General features: G+C 49.7%; 1 protein-coding gene and 2 long non-coding RNA genes across 8 annotated transcripts in view; 2 read left to right on the top strand and 1 right to left on the bottom strand.

The window, feature by feature from the left end:
• The window catches only part of LOC120620526 (uncharacterized), a 34,425-nt gene extending 29,077 nt beyond the window's left edge, over nucleotides 1-5,348 (bottom strand). For 3 of the 6 annotated variants that reach the window (XR_005657927.1, XR_005657924.1, XR_005657929.1), the window contains exon 1: nucleotides 3,585-4,096. This is a non-coding gene — a long non-coding RNA (uncharacterized LOC120620526). Of the gene's footprint in view, nucleotides 1-3,584; nucleotides 4,097-4,988 lie in introns of those variants that run through there. The other 3 variants (XR_005657935.1, XR_005657925.1, XR_005657930.1) reach the window with 3 other exon arrangements.
• The window catches only part of TRABD2B (TraB domain containing 2B), a 203,771-nt gene continuing 185,038 nt past the window's right edge, over nucleotides 4,191-22,923 (top strand). Inside the window, exons 1-2 of the mRNA XM_039885584.1 lie at nucleotides 4,191-4,896; nucleotides 6,879-7,439. Of these exons, the coding sequence (XP_039741518.1) occupies nucleotides 4,795-4,896; nucleotides 6,879-7,439 (663 nt within the window). The 5' untranslated portion in view covers nucleotides 4,191-4,794. The remainder of the gene's footprint in view (nucleotides 4,897-6,878; nucleotides 7,440-22,923) is intronic.
• LOC120620556 (uncharacterized) lies at nucleotides 17,165-22,853 on the top strand. Its single transcript, XR_005657936.1, has 3 exons — nucleotides 17,165-18,353; nucleotides 19,722-19,870; nucleotides 22,718-22,853. It is a non-coding gene; the product is annotated as an uncharacterized LOC120620556 (long non-coding RNA).

Below are 22,923 nucleotides of genomic sequence, written 5' to 3'. Positions count from 1 at the left end.
GATCTCTCTCCTAAGCTTGACTTTCTTCTCTCCTAAGATGCTCCACCCTATCCTCCTCTATTTGTTTCCCAAAGCACCATATTTGTTTGCATCTCTGTCTCTCTCACTGGGTTGCAAGCTCCCTGAGGACAAAACCTTGGACTGATTTCTCTGTGCTCTCCACTCCCTTACTGGGCTGCACCATAGTCAGGCTTTTTGTTTTTTAATGAATGCCATCTTGTATAGCAACTCTAATCCTTTGTTGTGGTTCTATGATCCTTTTTCTCTTTTCCCACTCCTGCAAGGAAATGTCCTGCTCCGAATCATCTCAGTGTCTACTTTTTTTCTGGTTCTCTCCATCACTCTAGACCGTCTTAAGCACGACTGACCTCTGCATGGTCTTGAAATCTGCTTCTCTTCTTCTCTACTCCCCAAGACAATCATGTCTTTCGATCATCAAGGATTAACTTCTAACCAACTAAAGCTGGAGTGGAGAAGACAGAGCCTGGGGTGGATGGGAGTTGGGTACAACTGGGGATGGAGTTGGAGCCGGAAGTCAGGCCAGGCCAGGTCCATTTGAAAGCACCAGTGTGGTCAGTGGCCCAGGGGATGGCTAGCCAAAGGGTGGCCCTCAAGCCCAGAGCAAAGCTTCTCCTTTGAGTTGGCGGAGCAGGGGAGCTCCTCACCTCCCTCTCCGAGAGACACCCTTTGGCAAGAGAAACCCGGGGCTCCTGGATCTGCTCAAGAGCCAGACTTTGTTGATTTAGTTCCGCTACAAGGCTTCTGTTCTTGCTTGGGCCGTTAAGGCCTACAGATTCCTGGTACCCATCTGATTGAACAACTTAATTAAAATGCAATAAAAGAAAAGTGGGCCAGATGTGCCTGGGGAGAGGAGGCAGGCATCTGTGTCCACTGCCTGCCTTCTGAGCCCTATACCCTTCCCATCCTGCCTAAAGGCCACTGGGCAGGTGGTGGCCATGAAACTCTGAACTCTAGTGTGGGGTACAGAAGACCCTTTAAAGTTATCTGCTCCATAAGCTTGTTCGTACTGATGATAGTGAAACTGAGGTCTAGTGCGGACAAAGTTGCTCAGTGAGATGTTAGCAGAAGCACGATAAATCTCTAGGACTATTCATCCAGGGCTTCTCTTGCTACACAATGTGAGAGAAAAAATTATTCGAAAATGCTAAGACCCTTGTTCTTAGAGAACACTCTCTCCTGAGGCCCTGAACTTTTTTGTAACTTCTTTGTTCTTTTTTTGGGGGCTGGGTAGCAGCTTTGTGGAAATATAGTTCATATGCCATACAATTCACCCTTTAAAGTATACAATTCAATGGTTTTAATATACTCACAGAGTTGTGCAACCAACATTACAATCAATTTTAGAATATTCCTTACTCCCCCTCAAACCGAGTAGCCTTTAGCTATGGTCCCTCAATCTCCCCATTCCTCCTAGCCCTAAGGGACCACCAGTCTACTCTCTGCCTCTACATAGTTGTCAATTTTGGACATTTCATATAAATGGATCCATATTATATATGTTCTTTTGTGACTGGCTTTTTAGATTTAGCATAATGCTTTCAAGATTGAGCCATATTTTATCAGTCCTTCTTTCCTTTTTAGGGCCAAATAATATTCCATCATACGAGTATATCACATTTTGTATATCCATCAGTTGATGGACATTTGGGCTATTTCTCTCTTTTAGCTTTTTGAATAGTGCTATCGATATTTGTGCACACGTTTTTGCATGGACAGATGTTTTCAATTCTTTTGGGAATGTCCCTAGAAGTGGAGAAAGCTTTCATCTCATTAAGAATATCAGCAACAATACCAGCGGAAATACTAGAGCATTATTGCACACTTTAACTCAGAGACTAATGAGGGCAGGATGCTGGATGGCGAAAGAGAGACACAGATAGGTTAATTATTTTGGCTCTGGTCTCACAGGCATAGGGTAGGGCCATGGAAGAGGAAATCATAGCTGGCACTCATGACAAATGGACAACGAAACTTTTAGAATTTTATGCAAAAAGCCCTGGGACATTTAAAAAATCACTCACACAAATTCACATGTACCATCGCTTTCATTATATGGGTTGGTTTTTAACTTGATCAAGTCCTTTTTTTGTCTGCTATCTGCCTTGTGTCTTCCAGTTACCCATGGAGACCATCACACTGCCTCTCAGTGGAATTCAATTCTCCTCCCACTTCCCAACTGTTTCACCTCATCCTCACCAACCAGAGTGGTGGCACTGTAGGGAGTTTGGGAGCCTCCATGAGCCTCTTTAAAGGACTTCTCTTTTGTCACAGCTGCAGTTCTCAGAGCTCTGCGTGTGGAAAACACGGAGCCACACTGTTCTCTCATACCGTCCTGGCTTTCTGGCTTGCTCTGCGTCTGTCACCAGATGTGTGCATGGCTAAGAGACCAAAGTTGCTCTGGACATCTAGCAGGTTGAACTACATGACATCGTCAACATTTGTTCATTTCTGATCTACAGAAATGGCAATTCCGTGTGTTTCAACCTGCTAGTCTCTAGTGTCTTCCTGTGTTTCTCCTTAAGGTGTGCCCTGGAAGCCATTTTGCCCTTCCAGCCCTGCTAGTCTTCCTCTCCCAACCTTTTGAGTGGCCATTCTCCAGCTGCTCAATCTCGTGCCCAAAGGCATGAGTGGAGTAGTGGGAGCACTGGGCTGGGAGCCAGGAGACCTCTCCACTCTCTGACTGTCTCCCCACTGGTCGCTCTTCCTCCATCTCCCCTTCCAATCCCTGCCTCCTGAAAGCACAGATCTGCTCCAGCCACCCTCTACTTCAAATCTTTCAATGACTCCTGATAACCTAGTATGCATAAAGTATGAACTCTGCAGTCCGGCCAGGAGACGCAGTCTCAGCTCCGATGGCTGGCTTTTTGCTCCAGCCATGTCTAACTGCTCGTAGCCCCCTGAAGGCACCTCTTTGCCTTAACATCTGCTCTTCTTCCACCTGGAAAGATTTGTGCACCTTCTTCACTCAGCTACCTATGACATCCCTCAAGACCACTCCCAGGAGTCTTCCCTGAGTCTCCCGGCCATGTTACGGACCCTTCTTCTCTGTTCCCATTTCTCTGTGCTTCCATCTCTCCCGGCACTCATCCTCGTGTTTTAATCATTTCTTTGTGTGTCTGCCTCTGTTTATCTCCCTCTCTAGCTTGTGGGCTCCTGATAATTCTATCTAATTCATTTTCTGTTTAACAGAACTAAGTAGTGGCGACTGTGACTCAATTTCCCCATTTGCTGGAAATGGTCCAGAAGCTTGAGCGTTACCCCTTGGCCTTCTCTAAGCTTCATTTGCCTCTCAGGAGCAGAAGGGGGCTGGTTTCAAGGGCTCTTTCAATTCTTACGGTCTAGGGAACTGCGATATGAATCCTTACCCTCCCAGGCCCCCCACAGGGATCTCATGTGAGTCCAAGGAAACCGATGGGTCAGGACCGTTCAAATGGAAAGTTCCAAGAAATTTTGAGTAAGATTATTTTCTTCTTTTATTTTAATTCAGCAAATGTCTGAAGAACACCTACTAAGTGCATGCCAGTGTCAGTCAAAAAAGTGGCGGGATAGAAAGTTGTACATACCAGCTTCCCTGGATTCCTTTGAGTGCTGTCTTCCCAGCCAGTCTAGGGGTGCCTGCCCACTCCTGGCTCTCTCACTGCTCACTCCCGCCAGGATCTGCGCATCAGATGCTTTGGACAAGGGTGGCCCATGCCCCCAAATTTGTTACCGTCCGCCAAGTCCGCATCCACCTTAGAGCCCACCAAGTTTGGCCGAGAGAGGCCTCGGCCCGGGCGCCCTCTGGCGGCCGCACGCGGAAGCTACGGCCGGGCGGGGAGCAGGCAAGGGGAAGGGGGAGGGAGGAGGGAGGAGGAGGCGCGGGCAGGGGAGGAGAGGAAAAAGTTGCGCTGGGAAGTTTGGAAAGTTGGGAAGTGGCTGCTGCGGGCTTCGCCTCCCTCCGCGCGTGTGTGAGGGAGCAAGCGAGGGAGCAAGAGAGGAGCGAGCGAGCGCCTGCCATGCCCATCAGACCCCGCCTCGCCGCGCCCGGGCGCGGAGCTCGCCCTGACTCCCTGCGGCCCGCCCGGCCCCGCGCGGCCCCGGCCCCCCGCCCCCCGCGCCCCGCGCCGGGTCCTCCCCTCCCCCCGCCCCGGCGGCCCCAGCCCCCCGCCCGGCCCGGCTCCGCGCTGCTCTCCCGCCCTCCTCTCTCCCTCCCTCCCGGCCGCGGAGCAGCATGGCGGAGCCCGGGCAGCGGCCGCGCGGCCGCCCGCCGCCCCTCTGAGCCCGGCTCAGGGGCAGCTGGGCACACAGACCCGACCCCCGCCCCCACCGCGCCCGCCGCCGCACTTGTCCCACTGCGCGCCCCCTGGAGCGCGGCGCACCCCTGGGACCTTGCGCACCCCGGGTCCCCAGCATAACCCCGGGACCCCGCGCGCCGCGGGATCCCAGTGCTGCCCCGGGAGCACCGCGCGCCCCTGGACCGCGACGCAGCTGCGGGACCTCCGCACACCCCAGGACCCCCACGCGCTCTCAGAACCCCGAGGCTCCGCCGACGGGGCTGTGCGCCCTGCTGGGGGGCCCGCCCCAGAGGGTCCCCCTCTTCCAACAGACAGAGCCCCGCCCCAGAGGGACCCCCAGGTTCGTCAGGGACATCCAGCCACGCCCCAGCAGGCTCCCAGCATCCCGCGGCTGGAGCCCCGAGCTCCTGAGGAACCTCGGTGCCCAGCTGGGGGCTCCCCGCCCCGCTGAGGGGGCGCCGCCCAGGAGGGTCCCCCGCGCCCCGCGGGCCCCAGCAGGATGCACGCCGCCCTGGCGGGGCCGCTGCTCGCCGCGCTCCTGGCTACCGCCCGCGCCCGCCCGCAGCCCCTGGACGGAGGACAGTGCCGGCCGCCCGGATCGGTGAGCGAGCGCCTGCCCGGCCACTCTCCCGGCCACTCCGGCACTCCAGCCCCGTGGGGACCATGGTTTTGGGTCCTACCTTCTACACTCACCTAAGCCCACCCGCTCCACCTTCGCCCGCTGGGCGCTGCCTCGAGCGCCCTGCCCTAGCTTCTGCCGCTCGGGCTCCAGCTCCGTGCCGGGAGCCGAGATGGGCGCTCCCTCGCCGGCTTCTACACACGCTGACGCTCCCGGGCTCTCCTCGACTTTCGGTCCTGCTTGGACGGTTGCTCTCTGTGCCCTTTTGACTCATTTCTTTCTTGCTTTTATCCTGTCTTCACCCTTCTGTGCCCACTCGGACTCTTTCTGCCGTTCCTTGCCTCTCCTCTGACTTCCATCAGACCCTTCTCATTCGCGCTCTCTGCCCCGTGTCTCTCCTGCCCTCCCACTCTGACCTAAAGCAAACTTTCTCCCTGGTGCAGGTTCCCAGGTTTCTCTCTCCAGCCAAGTTCTCAGCACCCACTCTTCCAAGTACCCCTACTTCACAAAAAAGGAGACCATTCCAAAGGAGAGAAGGACATGCTAGCCTAATATTTCTTTGGGGTTGAGTAATTATTGGTTCTCCTAATTTTCCTTCCAAACCAAGGAATCTTGAATTCTCTCACTGCCCCTCCCTCAAAGTATAAAGTAATGCATTGAAAATAACCCTGAAATGGAGGCCAGGGTACCATAGGATGGTTTTGTAGGCTCCTCACTGGCTTCCTGTTAGCGGAGAGGTGGTTGACCTTGGACAAGGTACACCGCCAGTGTCCTGACTTAGGCAGAAACAGGGAGTTTGGTGGCCTGCTGGGTACTTAGAGCCAGTCTATCTCCAATACGCTGGGATTTACAGTTGTTGGTAGTAATTTAAGGTACTGTTCCCTCCACCTACCCTGAAACATACTTTTCACTGTGCTAAAATCAGGCAGAAAAAATGTTGAGTTGATCTAAAGCTTGCAGGTGCTAAGTGGGCAGACTAGGATCTTTTTCTGAATAAAAAATGACTTTGCCTGAGAGGAATGACAGTCGCTTTTTCATGCCCCTTAACCGCTGGCCCTAAACTGGATCTGGAGAAATGACCCCTGTTTCCATGCCCCTTCTTCACCCCTACACACACCCTTGTCATCATAGAAGATGGCAGAGAATTGGAGTTGGAGAGCAGGTACACCTATTTAGGGGAGCAGCCGGGAAAGCACCCAGAAAACATGTACATTTCTTGCGACTAATTCTATGGAATCCTCTCCTCCCAAACCAGGGCCTGAGACTTCACTTAGCCTGCAGCTTTTAAAGCACTTTATCATCTGTGGTTTCAGCTGGTCGAGCAGAGTAGCTGACACCCAGACCTGCCCTCCAAAAAGAAAACTGTATCCGCCCTGATGAATGGGAAGTCGCTGTTTAAATAGGTGTGCTATTTTTAATAGGTGTTCTGCTTTCAAAGTGCTCTTGGCATGTATCTTCTAATGGATGGATTTAAAAGTTATATGACTTCCTCCCTTCTTGCCAAAGCAAGACTCTTGCCCTCTCCCCCGCTCCAACCCCAATAACACCACGGGTGAAGGTTTGGCTTGGCCAAGCATGAATATTCTCAGGTGGTGTGGCAGACCTTGGCACTCACTGCGAAAGCTAATCATAACCCCTTCCTCTGTGCCTGGAACTGCTCTTAGAGCTTAGTTACATATATTGTGTCTTTTCATTCTCTCCTCAACCCCTTGAAGTAACTGCTCTCATCACACCCCCCATTTTACAGATGGGGAAACTGAGTGTCTGGGAAGTCAGACAATATGCTTAAGATCATACTGCTCAGACAGGGCAAAGCCAGGATTTGCCTGAAGATTTCAGCTTCCAAAGCCCTTGCTCTTTCTCGTGGCCCCATGTAGGTCTCTGCCTTCCATCCCCATCGTGTTAACCTTGGTTGACTCTGCTGCCGTCAGCCTCACTGCCTTCCTTCCCCTCTCCCCCTACAGCAAAGGGACCTCAACTCCTTCCTTTGGACTATTCGGCGTGATCCCCCAGCCTACCTGTTTGGCACCATCCACGTCCCCTACACCCGCGTCTGGGACTTCATCCCGGACAATTCCAAAGCAGCCTTCCAGGCCAGTGCCCGGGTCTACTTCGAGCTGGACCTGACAGACCCTTACACCATCTCAGCGCTGGCCAGCTGCCAGCTGCTGCCGCATGGGGAGAACCTGCAAGACGTGCTGCCCCGCGAGCTCTACTGGCGCCTGAAGCGCCACCTGGACTACGTGAAGCTGATGATGCCCTCGTGGATGACACCTGCCCAGCGGGGTAAGGGGCTCTACGCTGACTACCTGTTCAACGCCATCGCGGGCAACTGGGAGCGCAAGAGGCCTGTGTGGGTGATGCTGATGGTGAACTCACTGACAGAGACTGATGTGCGCTCCCGGGGAGTGCCTGTGCTCGACCTCTACCTGGCCCAGCAGGCCGAGAAGATGAAGAAGAGCACAGGGGCCGTGGAGCGGGTAGAGGAGCAGTGCCATCCGCTCAATGGGCTCAACTTCTCGCAGGTAGGCACTTGGCACCCGGCCCTCCAAGCTGGGCAGCCCCTGTGCGCCCTTGTCCTCTTCTCCGTCTTCCTCCTCCATCTGCTGGAGCTCTGTCCTTCTGCCAGAGGGAGAGGGTCTTTTGGGTTGTAGGGCAACTCTCCAGCTGTTCTGGGGATGGTATGAGGGCAAATCAATGTGTGCTGTAATTGGGGATAAGTGTTTGGGTGTTTGCTTCCCTCTCAGTGGTGTTACCTATCTGCTGCGCTTGCCCGAGCAGAAAGAATTTCTCTGGGAGCATCAGAGTGATGAAAACAAAAAGAGGGAGCTGCAAGTTTGCATTCGAGGCCCTGGGTCTCAGGAGCAGGAGACTGTCCTGAGGCTGTTGTGTAGGCACATCTAGGCAACAGCATATATACAGAGGACACAGAGACAGAGACAGTGCCTGAGACTGGCGGGGTAGGGCAAGTGTAGCAAGTAGATCAGGTGTCTATGGCTTGCTGTTTGTCATTCAGCAATGCCAAATTTCCTGGACCTTTGCAAAGCTCCAGGTGACCCTCGGACTACCTCCTTAGGCTGGGAGAAAGTCAGCCTGGATAGTTTAGGGATTAATAATTTCAGAAAAATGTACTCACTTAAAGGTTGACAGTTCTGATTTCTGAACCTAGAAGTGGGGGCAGGGAGAAGGCAAGAGCTTAGGAGGTTTAAAGTCTCTGGCTGCCAAAGACCTGATCCAGCAAAATGTCATTAAAAGCCCCCGTCTCCATGGGCGGAGGTCACTTGCAATTTACTGGCCCCGAACTCAACTCAGAGGCCCTGGGAACAATGAGTTCATATCTGTGCCTTGAGAACAGGCTGTCAGTCCTGAGATTGGGCTTCAAATCATGGCTGGTGGCTCCTGCAAGGAGGCCCCAAGACCCCAAGACAGGGCTTGGGCCAGTTGCCCCCTTGAGGAGTTAGGCGTGGCCCCTGAGGCATGCTCCTCCATTAAGGAGGCTGCCCCTTAAATTGGCAGGGCTAGAAGCTCTACCACTGGGACCAGAACTGCTTGCTGCTCCCGAGATGTTGCAAGCTCTTCACCAGGGAAACAGCAGCAGTAACTGATCCCCCTTCCGAGATCTCTGGCCTTTGTTTTTCCAGGGGAAATGCAATATTGTCCCCGGGGAGGTAAGAAGCTAGATTGATTTGCCGGCCAAATGAAAGGCGCGTTTGTCGGTTCTCCTGCTGGCTCTCCCATAATTGTGGAGTCCTTACCCAGAGGGCCCCGGTGGCAGGAATATTGGGGCAGTTAGTCACGCCCCGCAGGGTTCTGACTACGCCTGACTCCTTCTCCATGGGGGAAAATCCTGTGCATTCTCTGGCCCAGCGCTGATTCCTCTGAACACACCGGCTCTCTCACTCCGAAGTGACTCTTCCCTTGCCAGCCCCGAGAGCTGATATTATCTGTGTCAGGCTCCCCAGCACTCACCGCCCATCTCATTTTGGAGGCAGGCTTGTGGGAGGCCTCTCTGTTCAGAGGCCTCAACGTCTGGCCTCGATATCTTTTTTAGGCTGGGGAGGTGGGGGATCCACTGTCACTCTCAACACCCTCTTTGTACCAACCTCAGAGGAATCCGCGAGAGCTGAAGGGAGCACACAAACCCTCTGGTTAAACAGCCCCTGGCTTTAATCTGTCTCTCTTAAAACAACAAAATTATCTTTCTTCGGGGTCTGGAAACACTGCTGTTCAACCAAAGGACGGCTTTCGTAGGTTGAAAACATTTGCTGGAAAGCGTGTGAGGTTACGTTTTAGGAAAAGTTCCTGAGAGCCATTCATCGGCCAGTGAGGAGCCCGCTGACAGTCTCCAAAGCCCATGTTTTAAGATCAAACAGACTCAAATCTCTAGTTTCAAAAATGTGCCCACGCCATTGCCAGCCTGGGCCCACTTTTAACATTGTTCTTGGGTCCAGCTCCTCAGAAGCACTGGAAGAAGCAAACCCCAGACAAAAGAAAACAGGTTTCCTCTTGGTTCCCTAATCTCTACACACCCTTCACCACCTGCCAGAGAGTCCGACCCCACCAATTTGTCCTGTTATCATTTTGGAGTGAGGCGATGAAATCTCTCCTCCATCCCTGTGGGGCAGCCGTGGGCTAAAAGGAAAGGAAGGGATTCCGGAGCCTGGGTGGATGGGGTTTTTAGGGATCCCCTACCCCAAAGTTAGAAATGCAATAGCCTTCTCAGTAAAATTGTATGCGCGCGTGCACAGTTTGATATGAACATCTGTGATGCATTATTGTACCGAAATATCTGTTAAGTGCATCAGATTTTTATTTTTTCTTTCCTCTCAGCATTACTGTTATTGCAAAATATTTGGGGAGGGAGCAATGAGAGAGGAGGGCGGGAAATAGAAGCTTTAAAAGAGAGTGCCTTTGTGTTACGACCTGGGATTTTAGTTTTAATTTAAGTATTTCTCAAATTTTTATATATATTTTTTTTTTTCTGGGCAGAAATACCACATTTTTCCTTGCTAAGTGGAGAAAGGAAGCTTAAAATTTAGGACTCCATGGGTTGGAGGAACTACTGAAAAGTTTCTTCCACTTTTACATAGCTAAGAAGATTGAGCTCATTGACCCTGGTCTCTGATTTCAATATAAACCGAGGGTGCTAGACCCAGTAGCACTAGGAGTTTGCTGTGTGACCTTAGGTAAGTCAATTGCCCTCGTTGGGCCTTGTTTTTCCCATCTGTGAAATGAGACACCAGGATTAGGTCATCATCCAAGCCCCTTCCAGCTCTGACATTCCATGGGACAGTTACAACCAATTCCACGTGCCTGGGGCCCTGCAGGAAGCTCTGTACGCTTTTCCATTTTGTTGGATTCTCACAACCCTGTGGTTTTCCAAGGTGGGCGCTCAGAAAGGTTGAATGACTCGCCCAAGGTCACATAGCTAATAAGGAACAGAACCAGTCTCCCTGATTCTAAATAAAGATATGCTTTTCCTGCCACCCCATGCTGACTGGGTAGTTCGTGTCCTACAATCCTTCCTTCAGTGCCTTCTTCTGTTACTTCCCTAAAGGACTTGAGGATTTAAAAGTCTACTTCTTGGAAAATTTATACTTATAGAGAAAATTATTTCCTTTGACTCTGGGGCTGGAGTAGGGATGGGGAAAGCAGGTCCTCTAAAGATTTCTCTGTTATGTTACAGACAGTTCAGCTCGTGGGCTGAGAGAGAAGAGACTTGCCTCTAGATGATTTTCAGTCCCAGCTCTGGCTCTAAGGCCAATGATTTGTATATAACTTCGGTGTTCCTATCTATCAAATGGGACAGTAGTGACCAGCCTTTCACAGCTGAGCTGGTTTTGTGAAAACATGAGAAGACAACTATGTGTGGGAGGTTATTGAGTGGCATGATATAAAATAACTACCTGAGCTTGGAAAGGAGTCTGGGCTCCAGGACCAAGAAAGACAGAGGAGGGAAGCCTCATCTCTGCCCTGTTGGTACCTTCTCTCAGCAACCATGTCCACTGCCCACCCTTTGTTGAACAGAGTAAAGCTGGGCTAATAAGGAGTGGTGGTGGCCCCTGCCCTCAGAGGTCTGGGGATGCCTGAGCCTTGAGTCCAGGTCTTGTGACAATCTTGGGACTTACAGATTTCAATCAGCTCTGTCACCTGCCTCCAGGGACTGGTACCAGCTGCCACGAATCCTCTGGGTTGATCAGGAGATATCCTCCTCCCTCTAGGAGGCCTCAGTCCTCCCCCACCCATTCAGTGGAGGCACTGGGTAAGAAGTCTTCTAAGTTATGTGGTTCTCTGAGGCATAATGAGAGGGTGAGGATCCTGCCATTCTGTACTTTGCGTGTTTTAACAAACATGCAACGTCACTCATCCAGTGTGCGCAGAGCCTGAACACGTGGGCACGGCTGCCAAGGGTATCCAAAATGTCTGTAAAATTCTACAGCCTCCTCACCAGGGAGTTAGAAACCACAAAATCATTTATTGAGCTCTGTCTTTGTACAGGGTACTGCAGTAGACATCGTAAATACATCATCTCATGGAGATGCCACAAGACATATTATCATATCTCTTTCACAGACAATAAATTGAGGCTTAAAAAGGTTAAGTCATTTGGCTGTGATTATACACCAGGCTAAGTGGACTCAGGATAGAGAGAGAGAGGGAAAAGAAGAAAGGGAGAGACAGACAGAGAGATGAGAGAGAGAGAGAGAGAGAGAGAGAATTGAAAAATGTTGACATTGATTTTCTCCTGGCTTGTAAATTGGATCTGAAGGTGATTCTAAAATAAGAATTCCCAAAGACATTACCAGATTTCTAAAAGATCACTGTGAAGACAAGACCCCTGACATGGGCTAAGTGTGCACAGTTGAATGAATGAGTGGTCAGAAACCATGATATAACGATCCTGCTTCCCTTCCTTCCACTATCTAGCATGAATGAATGAATGAATGAATGAATGAATGAATGAAGAGAGACTGCATAAGCCACAGTGAGGCACCCCCTGCTTGAACTTTAATAGCTCCACACCTTCGTACAAGGACACAAAATATGAAAATCATCAAGCGGGTGGTTCAAATCCAAATCTGGCTTTAACCCTGACCCATTCCCAACTTGCTGGTGACTTTGGGCTAGCTTTTTCCCTCTCTGGGCCTAGGTTGTCCCCTCTGTCCTACAAGAGTATTGGCTAGACAGTATCTAGGGCAGGCCCACTTATGACTTCTGTGGGGCTCGTCTTTGGCTCCCATATCTTAGAGGCTCTGGGCTACCTTGAAGTGTTGAGCCCAAGTTCTCTGCAGCTGGGAGGGGCTGGCAGGCTTGTCTTTGGTGGGCTTCTGCTGATACCTACTTGTCTAGAAGCCGGTTGGTTCCAGTGGGTGATCCTGCTGCCTCTCGCTACCAGTCTGCAAAGCAGAGAGAGCCCCAGCCTTTCTCAGCATAGTCCACTGGATACCTGCCCAGCCTTGGAGCCTTTCGTTCATTAGGACTCCTCTCACTCACTCACTTCCTCACTCATTCAAGCAGAGCATCTTAGTGTCAAGCCAGAGCAATGCTGAGAGCAGAGATCTGGGAACGGCCTAGTTTTATTTTCCTGCTAAGAGTTCACTGCCTCGCCAGGGACAATGGGTATCATTAGTCCCTTTGCACAGCTGTGCATTAGACTCTCCTGTGTCCTGGTTCTCCACACCTCACATGAAGACCCTGTTCTCCCTTTCTTTTCCTGTCTGCATTCCCATCTTTTAGAACCCATCTGTCATTTCTAGTCCCCCAAGAATGTCATTCCTGAGTCTTCCGCCCTCTCTGAGCCTCCGTGGCAGCCACAACAGCACTGACCTATAGTTCCTCGAGTTCACAGCTCTATTCCCTACTGGTGGCTCCCATCAGATTTATGCACCTCCCTGCATGAAGGGATCTAACACCTCTCCCAAGGCAGCTGGGAGCCTTTAAGGACCTCAAACTTTGCTGGGTCCTCTTCTCTTCAGACGTCAACCACAGAGAGCCCTTCGGTCAATGTTGGATCTAAACACAAGCTTGCCTAGTGTCCCCCATGTAACTCTAGCTCCTGGACTGGGAACAGGCTTCTTCCAGCCCATCAGCCTGTGCTCTGCAGCCTTCCACAACCACCGTGTCTCCCCCACCAAGCCCTGTGACTGGGAGCTGTTCAGTAAATATCCTTCACATGGTGTAGAAGTCATTCTGGGGAGCCCTTAGCCTTGACCTCTAGGATGTGTATTCTCAGATTCTTTCTTTCTATGCCCAGATTGCTGTTTGCAAAGTGCCCCTGCTGGTATGGCAGTCTCTGTCTGCTCTCTCTGACCTGGTTAACTCAGACTTTAACGTTTAATGTATTAACACAATGTGATGAGAAAAACACAGAGAAACAGATACACAGGATGGCTTAGTTACCTCTGTCAAAAGGGAGTGAGGCCATAAAGCTGGAGATGACTAAGATGTCATGAAATAGTCTAGTCTCAAAATCAGAAGTTTACAGCATGAAATCTTCCAGTCTTACAGAATCTCCGAATCCTAAGCCGGGACTTGGAGGCTCAGGGAATCTAAGAATGGTGAAATCTTAGAACGTTAGGCTCAGAGGCATTTTTGGACTCGAAGAATCTTCACGTTGTGAAATCCTAGCCTCTCAGCTTTGAAGAATTTTCAGCTCATAGACACACAGACTTCTAAAATTTTAGAGTTGGAAGGGACCAGTTCTCAAGAATTCCAAGAAGGCCCGTCCGAATACACATTGATCTCCTTCCCGCAACACACCCGCCAGCCAATCCCAGGCCCAAGACAGAAAGCTTGAGCGGTGAGGCATTTTGTGACGGAGATAAAAATGGGAGCGTGCCTTTGTTAATAGTTCCCATTTGGACACCGCTCAAAGCCAGGAAGAGGTCGCCTGGTAATGCAGCTTTCCCAGCTCTCGGAGGGAGGAAACAAGAATGTGACGAGTGCCGCAGCCTGCCAGCCAAGCTGCCGACGTTCTTTTTCCCTCAAGTTTGCTTCTAAATATTATCCACTTCACTCCCTTTTATCTCCCATCACTGGCTCTCTATCCGCCCACTTAATCCACAGGCAGCCGGTGGCCCAGCCTTCAGTTTTGTTTGGCCGCTGCCAAGCCGTCTCGCCGAGCAGCTCCTCCAGGATCCACAGGCTTTTAAATCTGTACCGTATATCCGCTGGAACACAAAACTGTTACCCCAAGCTTGGAAGTGCTTTGCTTGTACTGGGCCCCCTCCCTCTCCAGGAATTTCCTCCTTTCCTCTTCCACCTCTGAATCCTATGAGATTTTCAAGGCTCAGCCCAAAGCCGTACCTCCTCCAGGAAGTCTTCCCAGAATGCTCCTAAATTTAATCTACTTGAGAAGACTTAATCCAAAGCATTCCTTGATGCCTCAGCCACATATATTCTTTCCCTCCGTGGAATACTTTTATGGCATTTTATGATATTTTTTCAGCACTTACATATTTTACTTTATATTCTGATGATTACTGAGGCAGTCTTTTCTTTTCTAATAGACCCGGCTTCAAAACCTAGTTCAAAATATACTTACAATTGACTACAAAATTAGACTGAAGGTGTTCCAGGTCTGATGTGGGGGCTTTGTGGTGCATTCTGTGGTTGGGATGTTGGCAGCTCTGATGCTAAAAAGGGACTGCATCTTGGCCTCCATAGTCATAGAAAGCCCTCAGACTACCCACCTGAGTGAGCCGTGTAGATGAGTTCTGTACTGTTGACGGCTCATTTGGTCAAGACTCTGTGGCATCCGTGGGTCCCTATTGGGTTGACCTCTCTCCAGCCTGAAACACTTTGTTGTTTCCTCTTCCTCATCTGTTACTTGCAAACAAAGACCTCTTTTTTTTTTTTTTATTCCCTCTTTACTCCCCAGATCCCACATGAGCCTTTCCAGGCTCACCCCATCCTCTCCCTCACTTTGTTTTCATTTTAAAATGAAACTTTGATTTTACTTATTACTTGCTACTTTGGTTTTGGGCTCCAGCGATGCTGACCTGTTCTAGTTCTCCCTCCCTCCCTCCCTGCCTCTCACACGCAATCCTTGGTCACACCTTCATGCGTGGCTTATGCTGTTCCCTCTACCTTCCCAGTTTTTATTGTCTGGCTAACTCTTACTCCTCTGAAGTGGCAAGGGTCTCTGAGGGCAGTCCACTTTAAAAGCCTGGACTCTTCAAACAAATGGCCTTTATAACCAAAATTTTATCCCTAGTTACCAGATTGCGCTGTCCACGTGAGCTGATTACGTGCAATGCTGTGGTTGGCTTTTAGCATTATGGGGTTTTTCCCTTCTATTTATTTATTTTTTTATTGAGGTATATGGACATAACATTATACTAGTTTCAGGTGTATAATGTAATGACCCTATAGTTGTATGTTGCAGAATAGCATTGTGATTTAAAAAGATTGGTGGGTGTCATAGTCTGCTTTACTGCCATAACAAAATATCATAGGCCAAGCGGCTTAAACAACAGAAATTTACTTTCTCACAGTTCTGGAGGCCAGAAGTCTGAGATCAGGGTGCCAGCATGGTTGGGTTCTGGTGAGAGCTCTCTTTGTGGCTTACAGACAGCTGCTTCCTCACTGTGTCCTCACAGGGCAGGAACGGGAAGAGTGGGGTGAGTAGATATGAGTTGAGAGTGAGAGAAAGCAAGCTCTCTGGTGTCTCTTCTTATTAGGGCACTAATCCCATTGCGAGGGCCCCACCATCATGACCTCCTCCAAACCTAATTAACTCATAAAGTCTCCATCAAAGAGTGTCATATTGTGAGTTAGGGCTTCAACATATGAATGGGGGGATGCAAATATTCAGTCCACAACAGTAGATGAGTTGTACCTAGGTTACCCTGAATGCCTGACTATCCTTGAAAAGAGCCAGGAGGTCACTAAATTAGATCCATGCAAGTCAGAGCCCTGGGGCCATCTCTGAGCGATAAGGACATATGCAGTCTCATTGGTAGCACTTGCTGCTGGAGTCTGTTCCTCCCCCTACTAGGCAAGGTGGCTTCCTTGGGGGACCCTATGGCTTTCAGATCAGTACCAGTACAAATATTCCCCTACGCTGAGTGCTGAGGCCCTGTCAACTTTTATTCTTGGGGCTTCTCCCTTTTCTTCCAATTGGGTCAGGAAGAGTGGGGGAGCATTAAAAGTTACTTCTCATTTGCTCTTACTTTGTGAGCCTGTGTTCTCTGCATCAAGCATTCTACCTCCTTCATTCGGATAAACATCTTGGTCTGATTCTACCTTTGAACCAAGTACTAGTCTTAAATTTTCACAGCAAGGTGCAGACTCAGCTGGGGGAGGGGAGGAGAGGGCTTCCACGGGAAAGTGCCCAGAATCATTGCACTTATTGGGAGTGTAAGTAACCCTGGGCTAGTTACATAACCATTCCCTGCCTCAGTTTCCTCATCAGTCAACCTCACCTGATTGCTGTGTGGATTAATTGATTAGTGTTAAAACACTGTAGTACAGTGCCAGATATACAACCAGAACTCAGTAAGCACTAGCTCATAGTTATCAGTGTATTTTTAGACACTAGCTCATAGTTATCAGTGTATTTTTAAATTAGCATCATTATACTACAATTCAAGAAACGTTTCTTCGTTCTTGCGGTGTGCCAGACATTGGGATATATGCTGAAGAAAGAAAAGTGAACAAGAACAATGATACTGATCCTTGGATGCTCCCTTTCAGGGTGGAGAGGGGAATGGGTGGAGGTGCCTTCCGCTGATGGTTGGGGTGGGGGAGGAGATGAAGGTGGCCGTGGGGGGTAAAGTGGTGTATTGTGGGCGCACAGAAGAGGCACGCTTCTCATTCCTGCAAGATCTGGGAGGGCTTCCTGGAGGAAGTGCAGGTGAAGCCGAGAACTGAAGGACTAAAAGTTAGCAGGAAATGCTACGGGGTTCTAGGCCCAGCAGACAGTAGGTACCTGACACCTTAGCCCGGAGCAAAGTGGTGCGGACTGCCTGCATTTCAGCTTGGCCCCTTTCTGCGTGGGCTGTGGGAAGACCAGGCTGAATGAGACTGCCTGCCTGCTGTCTGCCCACCTCCGCCTCAGCCCCGCGCCCCTCGGGGCTGAGCCCAGGGCTGTGCCAGGGCATCTGGGAGCCCAGATCGCTTTGTACGGGCCGCACAGACGCGCATTTGCCCTGGACTGGACTGGATTCCTGGAGCGCAAGTGCTCGTTTCCTGAAAGAGCTGCGTGCGTCCCCGCCCTTCCCTCGGCCAGGCTGGCCAGGCTGGCCAGGCTGGGCGACCTCGCAGGCGACCTCACAGGCGGGCCTGGAGGTGCCTCGGGCTAGCTGCGCTCGCGTCCTCGAGGCGGCCCGCCCTGTCCCTGGAACGCACAATGCAAAGATAAAAGGCAAGGCTTTTTTTTCCTTCCCCGTCTGTTTAAAGGACCTACCTGCATCCTCCCTATTAACGTTATTTAAAGTTTCCCGGTCAGTTTTATCTCCTGTGGACTTAGTGCGTCTTCTAGGCGGTTTGAAAATTAAGCCCCGGTCTCATTTGAAAGCCTTTTTTAGAAAGAAAGATTCCGGCAGGCGGAAAAAGCCTTCTGGAAATCTCACTGGCTCATCCTTTAGTCTTAGCTCACATGGCTCAGCCTTGAGTTTGAGAAGAGACAAAAGCCTAATTGACAATGATAATTCCAACGATTTGCATCTCGGGTTGCAATTTCCAGTCTTTCACATGCACTACCCGACTCTTCCTCCAGTCCTTAACACCTAGAAGGAGCTAGACCAGTCTCCCTCCCCCCTCCCCGCCAGTGTTCAGACTTCCAGTGCCCTGCTCCACACACACACATTCCCCCACCTCCTGGAATTTCTCCAGTTAGGTGGCTGTATCATCCACTGGATTATGGGGCGTTTTTTAGCACCAGACCTTGCATTGCGGTTGAGATGCAGCTTGAAGAGCTGTGGATTGGTCATGGGATGGGTAAACTGAGACACTTTGGGATTTTAGTGGTAATAATGCTTGGTCACTGTGCTTGACCTTGACTGGAATGTTTAGTTGACTTAGCACTACATAACCCCCATGCCACAGCCTACTGGTGGTCTTGCAGGTGATTTTATATTATTTTGCTTCCATCCGTTTTGTGGAGTGTTTTTTTGTTTGTTTGTTTTTGTTTTATATATAGTTTTGTGGAGAGGGTGGTAAGAAAGGATTCCTGATAAAGACCTTGCAGGTTGAGGAGGATTGAGGACCCTGGAGATGGGAGTGATTAAGGCCATTCCTGGAAGGAGACTGTTAAGCAAAAGTGCCAGGATAGGAAAATGCAGAGGGTATATAAGGAAAGTGTTTCTACTCCTCCATGCATTGACTTTATTCTTTCCTTTTCCTGTCCAGCTCCCAAGAGATCCATTGTTAGTTAGTGCCTATTATGTGCTTGGCCTCAGGTTTATCACAGTAAATCCCTAAAACAACCCCGAAAGGTAACTATTATTTTCCCCATTTTGAAGAATTTGAGGCTCAGTACTTTGTGCAAAATGATGGAGCCAGGATTTCTACTTGGATCTTTTGATACCTGAAGAGAGACTGGAAGAGTTGGAATTCCAGCTCCACCACTTTGGCTGGATGACTGAGGGTCTGTTTCCACATCTGAAAAAATGGGGCTCACAATAGTCTTTGCCCCGCAGTGTGTTGTGAGGAGTGAATGAGGTAATGCCTATAAACCACATAGCTGAGTGCCCAGTACACAGTAAGCGGTAATGAATGGTAATTGTAGTAGTTTAAGTTGTGGTCATTTTAATTATTGTTATTGGCCCATTTTCACACTGTCTGGGTCTTGAGGTGAAGCCCATCTCATAGAGAAAACAGTTCTGGATCCTTTAGTCTCTCGAACACTGAGTCTCATCCAGAGCAAGGATGGCGGTTAGTTGGCCTGATGGGAGCCGTGTGGCCTGACAACTCGGAACATGGTCAGTTTTTCCTGACCATCTGCAGTGTGTAATGTTGGATCATATTTGTTCTGGTTCACACTCCTTGTGATCTCCCGCTGCTACCTGGAGTGGGGACACATCAAAAGGATAGATCAAAAAGTTTAGGCAAGAGACCTGGCTTGAGGCCCAGCTCTGACAGGGGTTAGATCCATGACCTGGGGCGTTTCCCTCTCTGAGGGTCCGTTTCCTCTACTGGGCAGGTGGACTGGATGTCAATAACAGTGACTCAGAGTTAGGGAGAGAATGGAGGGACAAAGCCTGGGAAGGACTTTGTTAACTCTAGAGTGCTTCAGTACTTGGTGTGCAGGTGTTTTTCCTCTTCTCTTTCTCCCAAAGAGAAATACTCTGTAAATACTTAGAGAATCGAACTTGTTACTGTGAAACTGTTCATCCATCCATTCATTCCTTCGTTTGTTTAACAAGCAATCCTGGGAACTACTCTGTGCCAGGCTTAGTTCCAGGTTATGAATAGGGGAAGGGAGGGTCAAAGAGACCCCAGGAAGAGGTGCTTCACAGCAGAGTGCCAAGAACAGGGCTGAGTCCTTTACGTGTACTGTCCCACTGAATCCTTACCACAGTCTCTCTGTACATACTATTATTTTTCTTAGTAATTTTTTTATTTTTCAATTACAGTTGACATACAATATTGTATTAGTTTCAGGATGCAACATAGTGATTAGACATTTATATAACTTACCAAGTGATCACCCCAATAAATCTAGTACCCACCCGACACCATACATAGTTATTATAATATTATTGACTATATTCCCTATGCTATACTTTACATCCCCGTGACTATTTTGTAACTACCAATTTGTACTTCTTAACCTCTTCCCTTTATATACTATTATTATTCAGCCCCATTTACAGGTGAAGAAACCGAGGCATAGATAGGTTAATTCACTTACCTGAAGTCACACAGCGAATGGGTGGAGGATCTAGAATGCAAACACCAAGAGTCTGGCTGCAGACCCTGAGCTCTCAACCTCTCTGCATTGAATAAAAAGGTACTAGAATCTGATAGTGGGTGTGGGGGTGGGCAGCTCTTTTTCTGAGACTGGAAGTATGAAAGATTGGGAGAGGCAGGAAGTCGATAGACTTCTGATGCTTCCTCCTGAGGCAGGCTGCCACTGTGGGAAAAAGAGAGTAAGGTGGTCAGTTTGCCAGGACCTAGGGTGAGGAAGAGTGTGTAAAGAGAGGCTATGATGGGGACTGAGAGCAGAAGCTGACCTTGGCAGGCGAAGGGATGGTAGGGCAGGCTGAGTAACCAACAGAAGTGGAGGCTGTCAATTTGTAACAGCCGCAATCTGGATGGCTGGCGTGCTTCTCTGCAGAGCTCTCTAGTGTAGGAAAAGGAGCAGGGAAAGGTGACACCCCCATCGCCCAGTCCTGAGGAACCCCTGTTCAATTTGCCACAGTAGCTGGACAGCATATCAGTTCCCACCTGTCTGTCACTATTGAGCCGTGACCCTGAGCCCCCACCCCCATGGTAGTTGGGACTTTGCAGAGACTCGGGTTCTCTGGAGGCTCTATGGAAGCTACCAAGGTAGGTGAGACTGCATCCTCGCTGTCCAGGAGTTCTGTTTGCTGGTGAAGATGCTCAGTTTCTATACGATAGACAGACTTCCCCTTCTTGGCTAGGTATTCATACTTATATTCATACTATACTTGACAGTATAATGACACCTGAGCTCAGTATTGAGGGACAAAGGGGTATTCCCTGGGTTCAGAAAAAGCACCATGTATGGGGCTGGGGCTGATGGCTATATTGCTCCAGATAGAGGGTCTGTCCTTACTCAGCAGTGGAGAATGCTTGTGGGAGAAACAGAAGAGTAGAGACTGGCCACAGAGGCTTGTGGCCCATGTGGCAGAAGCCTCGTAAACCATGTTAAGAAGTTTGGGCTTGATCCTGGGTGCATTAGGGTGGGAGGCATTGTCCCCCACTTCTGTGTTTTGTAATAACAGTCATTTGTTAAACTGGAGCATCTCACCAGGCTTACCTGAAAATCTCGAGCCTCTGAACTGGAGGAAAGAGCTGCCATACGAGGGTCTTTTCTGTCATCAGATCCAGGATGCTGTCACTGCTGGGCCAGAGGAGATGGACTCTCCGCTTCCGGAACAGGAACTTGGTGGGGTGGGGGGAGGTTGCTCTTAAAAACTAGATCATAAAAGTGGTTTGGTGGCTGAAAGAGACCAGCAGTAGTTAAATATATTACAGAGCCTTTTGTGAGGGAACTTGAGACCCTGTCACCATTTCGAAAATAGCTACCGAAGGATAATACGTCCCTGCATTTCATGTGACCCATTTGATGGCAGATTTGGGGTATTCCACCTGTTCAAAGTGAGAGTGGGTGAGGCAGGCGGTTCCTGAATGCTCCGCCAGTGGAAGTGGGGGAGCAGGGATGAGTGGTCTGTAAATGGTCTGTAAACTGTGAGAGCACTGGGCTGGAGTAAGCAGCCTGAACTCGGGCAGGCCCCTCCCCTCTTTGAGCCTCCTTAGCGGGTGTGAGAGTGCTTGGTAAACCAGAAACCGCACCCCACGGCTGCAAACCCACTTTCGAAGCTGGCTCTGACCTTACTGGAAAAGGGCATTTTTATTTTTTTGCCTTTTATATGTTTACATGTCCGTCCCTTCTAAAGTCTGAAGTTCTTTGAGAGCAGGAGCCTCATCTAATGAATCTGGGTTTGTCCGGGGCCTGGCTCCAAGTACACGCTCAGGGATGCTGTGGGCAGCTGTGAAATTACCATCCGTATCTACACCTCATCGCCAGAGCATCCGTGTGGAAAACAGAAAGTCTCCAACCGCACCCCTACATTGTTCCCAGATTTCTAGATGTTTGGTTCCAAGAGGTCGAAATCTAGGCAGCCGCCTGCATGTTCCCCCATGGCACCCAGGTGTTCAGCTTTGGTGGTGTGACCACCGATTACATTCTTACCCTCGTGCTCCAGCCGTCTCCTGGTGGGGCTGTGGTTTCCTGCTCATCTTTCATTCCCACAAGGGCTCTGAGGGCTTGCACTAGGCCCCTGCATGGGTGGGAGACACTTCCCCTGGGATCGGAGGCATCTCCCCAGCCCTCCTCCTCGGTCTCCTTCTCACACTTTTGTGTTTTTTCCAGGGCACGGATCAGAGCTTCTGTTTGCTGGTCATTCCATGATCTACATACAATATAAATGAAAGCTGCTAAAACCAATAAATTCAAACCATGTGTGGGCACTGGGGAAGAGCAGGGAACGTCAGGGGGCTGCATTGTGAGGTGGCGTCAGTGCTGACGGCCCCAGAGCTGATTTGTATATGAGAAAAGTAAATATCCAAAGTGGTAAACAGCCTTGGGTCTCTCATCATTGCTGAGATTCAAAGGCATTTAATAGGAACACCCACTCTCTGTCTCTTGTAAACAAAGTGAGATTCTCTGTGTGTGCTGACCTAAATTCTGCGTTTTCATCTTTGGAAAAGCCAGCTAGTCATTCTAGCTGAGAGACCGCAGACTGTCTGGGCTGTTGGGTTAGGTTGCCTTCTTTCTAGTCTTGGCACTTTTGCTTTGCAAAGGACCACCTTTACATCCATTCTCAGTCCTGTCCTAATGAGGAACATGAAGCCCAGAGATGTAAATCGACTTGCCCAAGGTCACAGGACATCCCTTTCTGTCTTTCTCTAGAATCCCCTAGTTCTCTACTCCTTTTTCCATGGATGGTACTTCTGTTCTCCCTGACTCAGAATCCCAGAGGCTTCCTCATCCACTCCTCCCTCATTTTCTCTCCCTTCTAATGTCTTCTGGAGCCTGGCCTTCCACTGGGTCCCTACTTCCTCCTTTGTTTTGTTTTGTTTTTATTTTTATTTCTTATTTTTTATTCAGGCCATTCTTGTCTTCAGGAAAGACCCCCAGAGAAGGGACCACACAGTCAGGAGTTTGGAGTTCTGGTCTCTCTGCCTATCAACTGTGGCTTCTAACAAGTTCCTGCTCTGAGCCCTGTAAAATGGGGATAAAGTACCTACCTTCTTGGAGTGGTTGTGAGGATTAATGGAGCTCACATATGTGAAAATGCCCAGCCTGCTCAGTGG

The sequence above is a fragment of the Pteropus medius genome, unplaced genomic scaffold, assembly GCF_902729225.1.
Source record: "Pteropus medius unplaced genomic scaffold, Ma_sr-lr_union100, whole genome shotgun sequence".
Taxonomy (NCBI): Eukaryota; Metazoa; Chordata; class Mammalia; order Chiroptera; family Pteropodidae; genus Pteropus; species Pteropus medius.
This window is presented reverse-complemented; position numbering and strand designations above follow the sequence as displayed.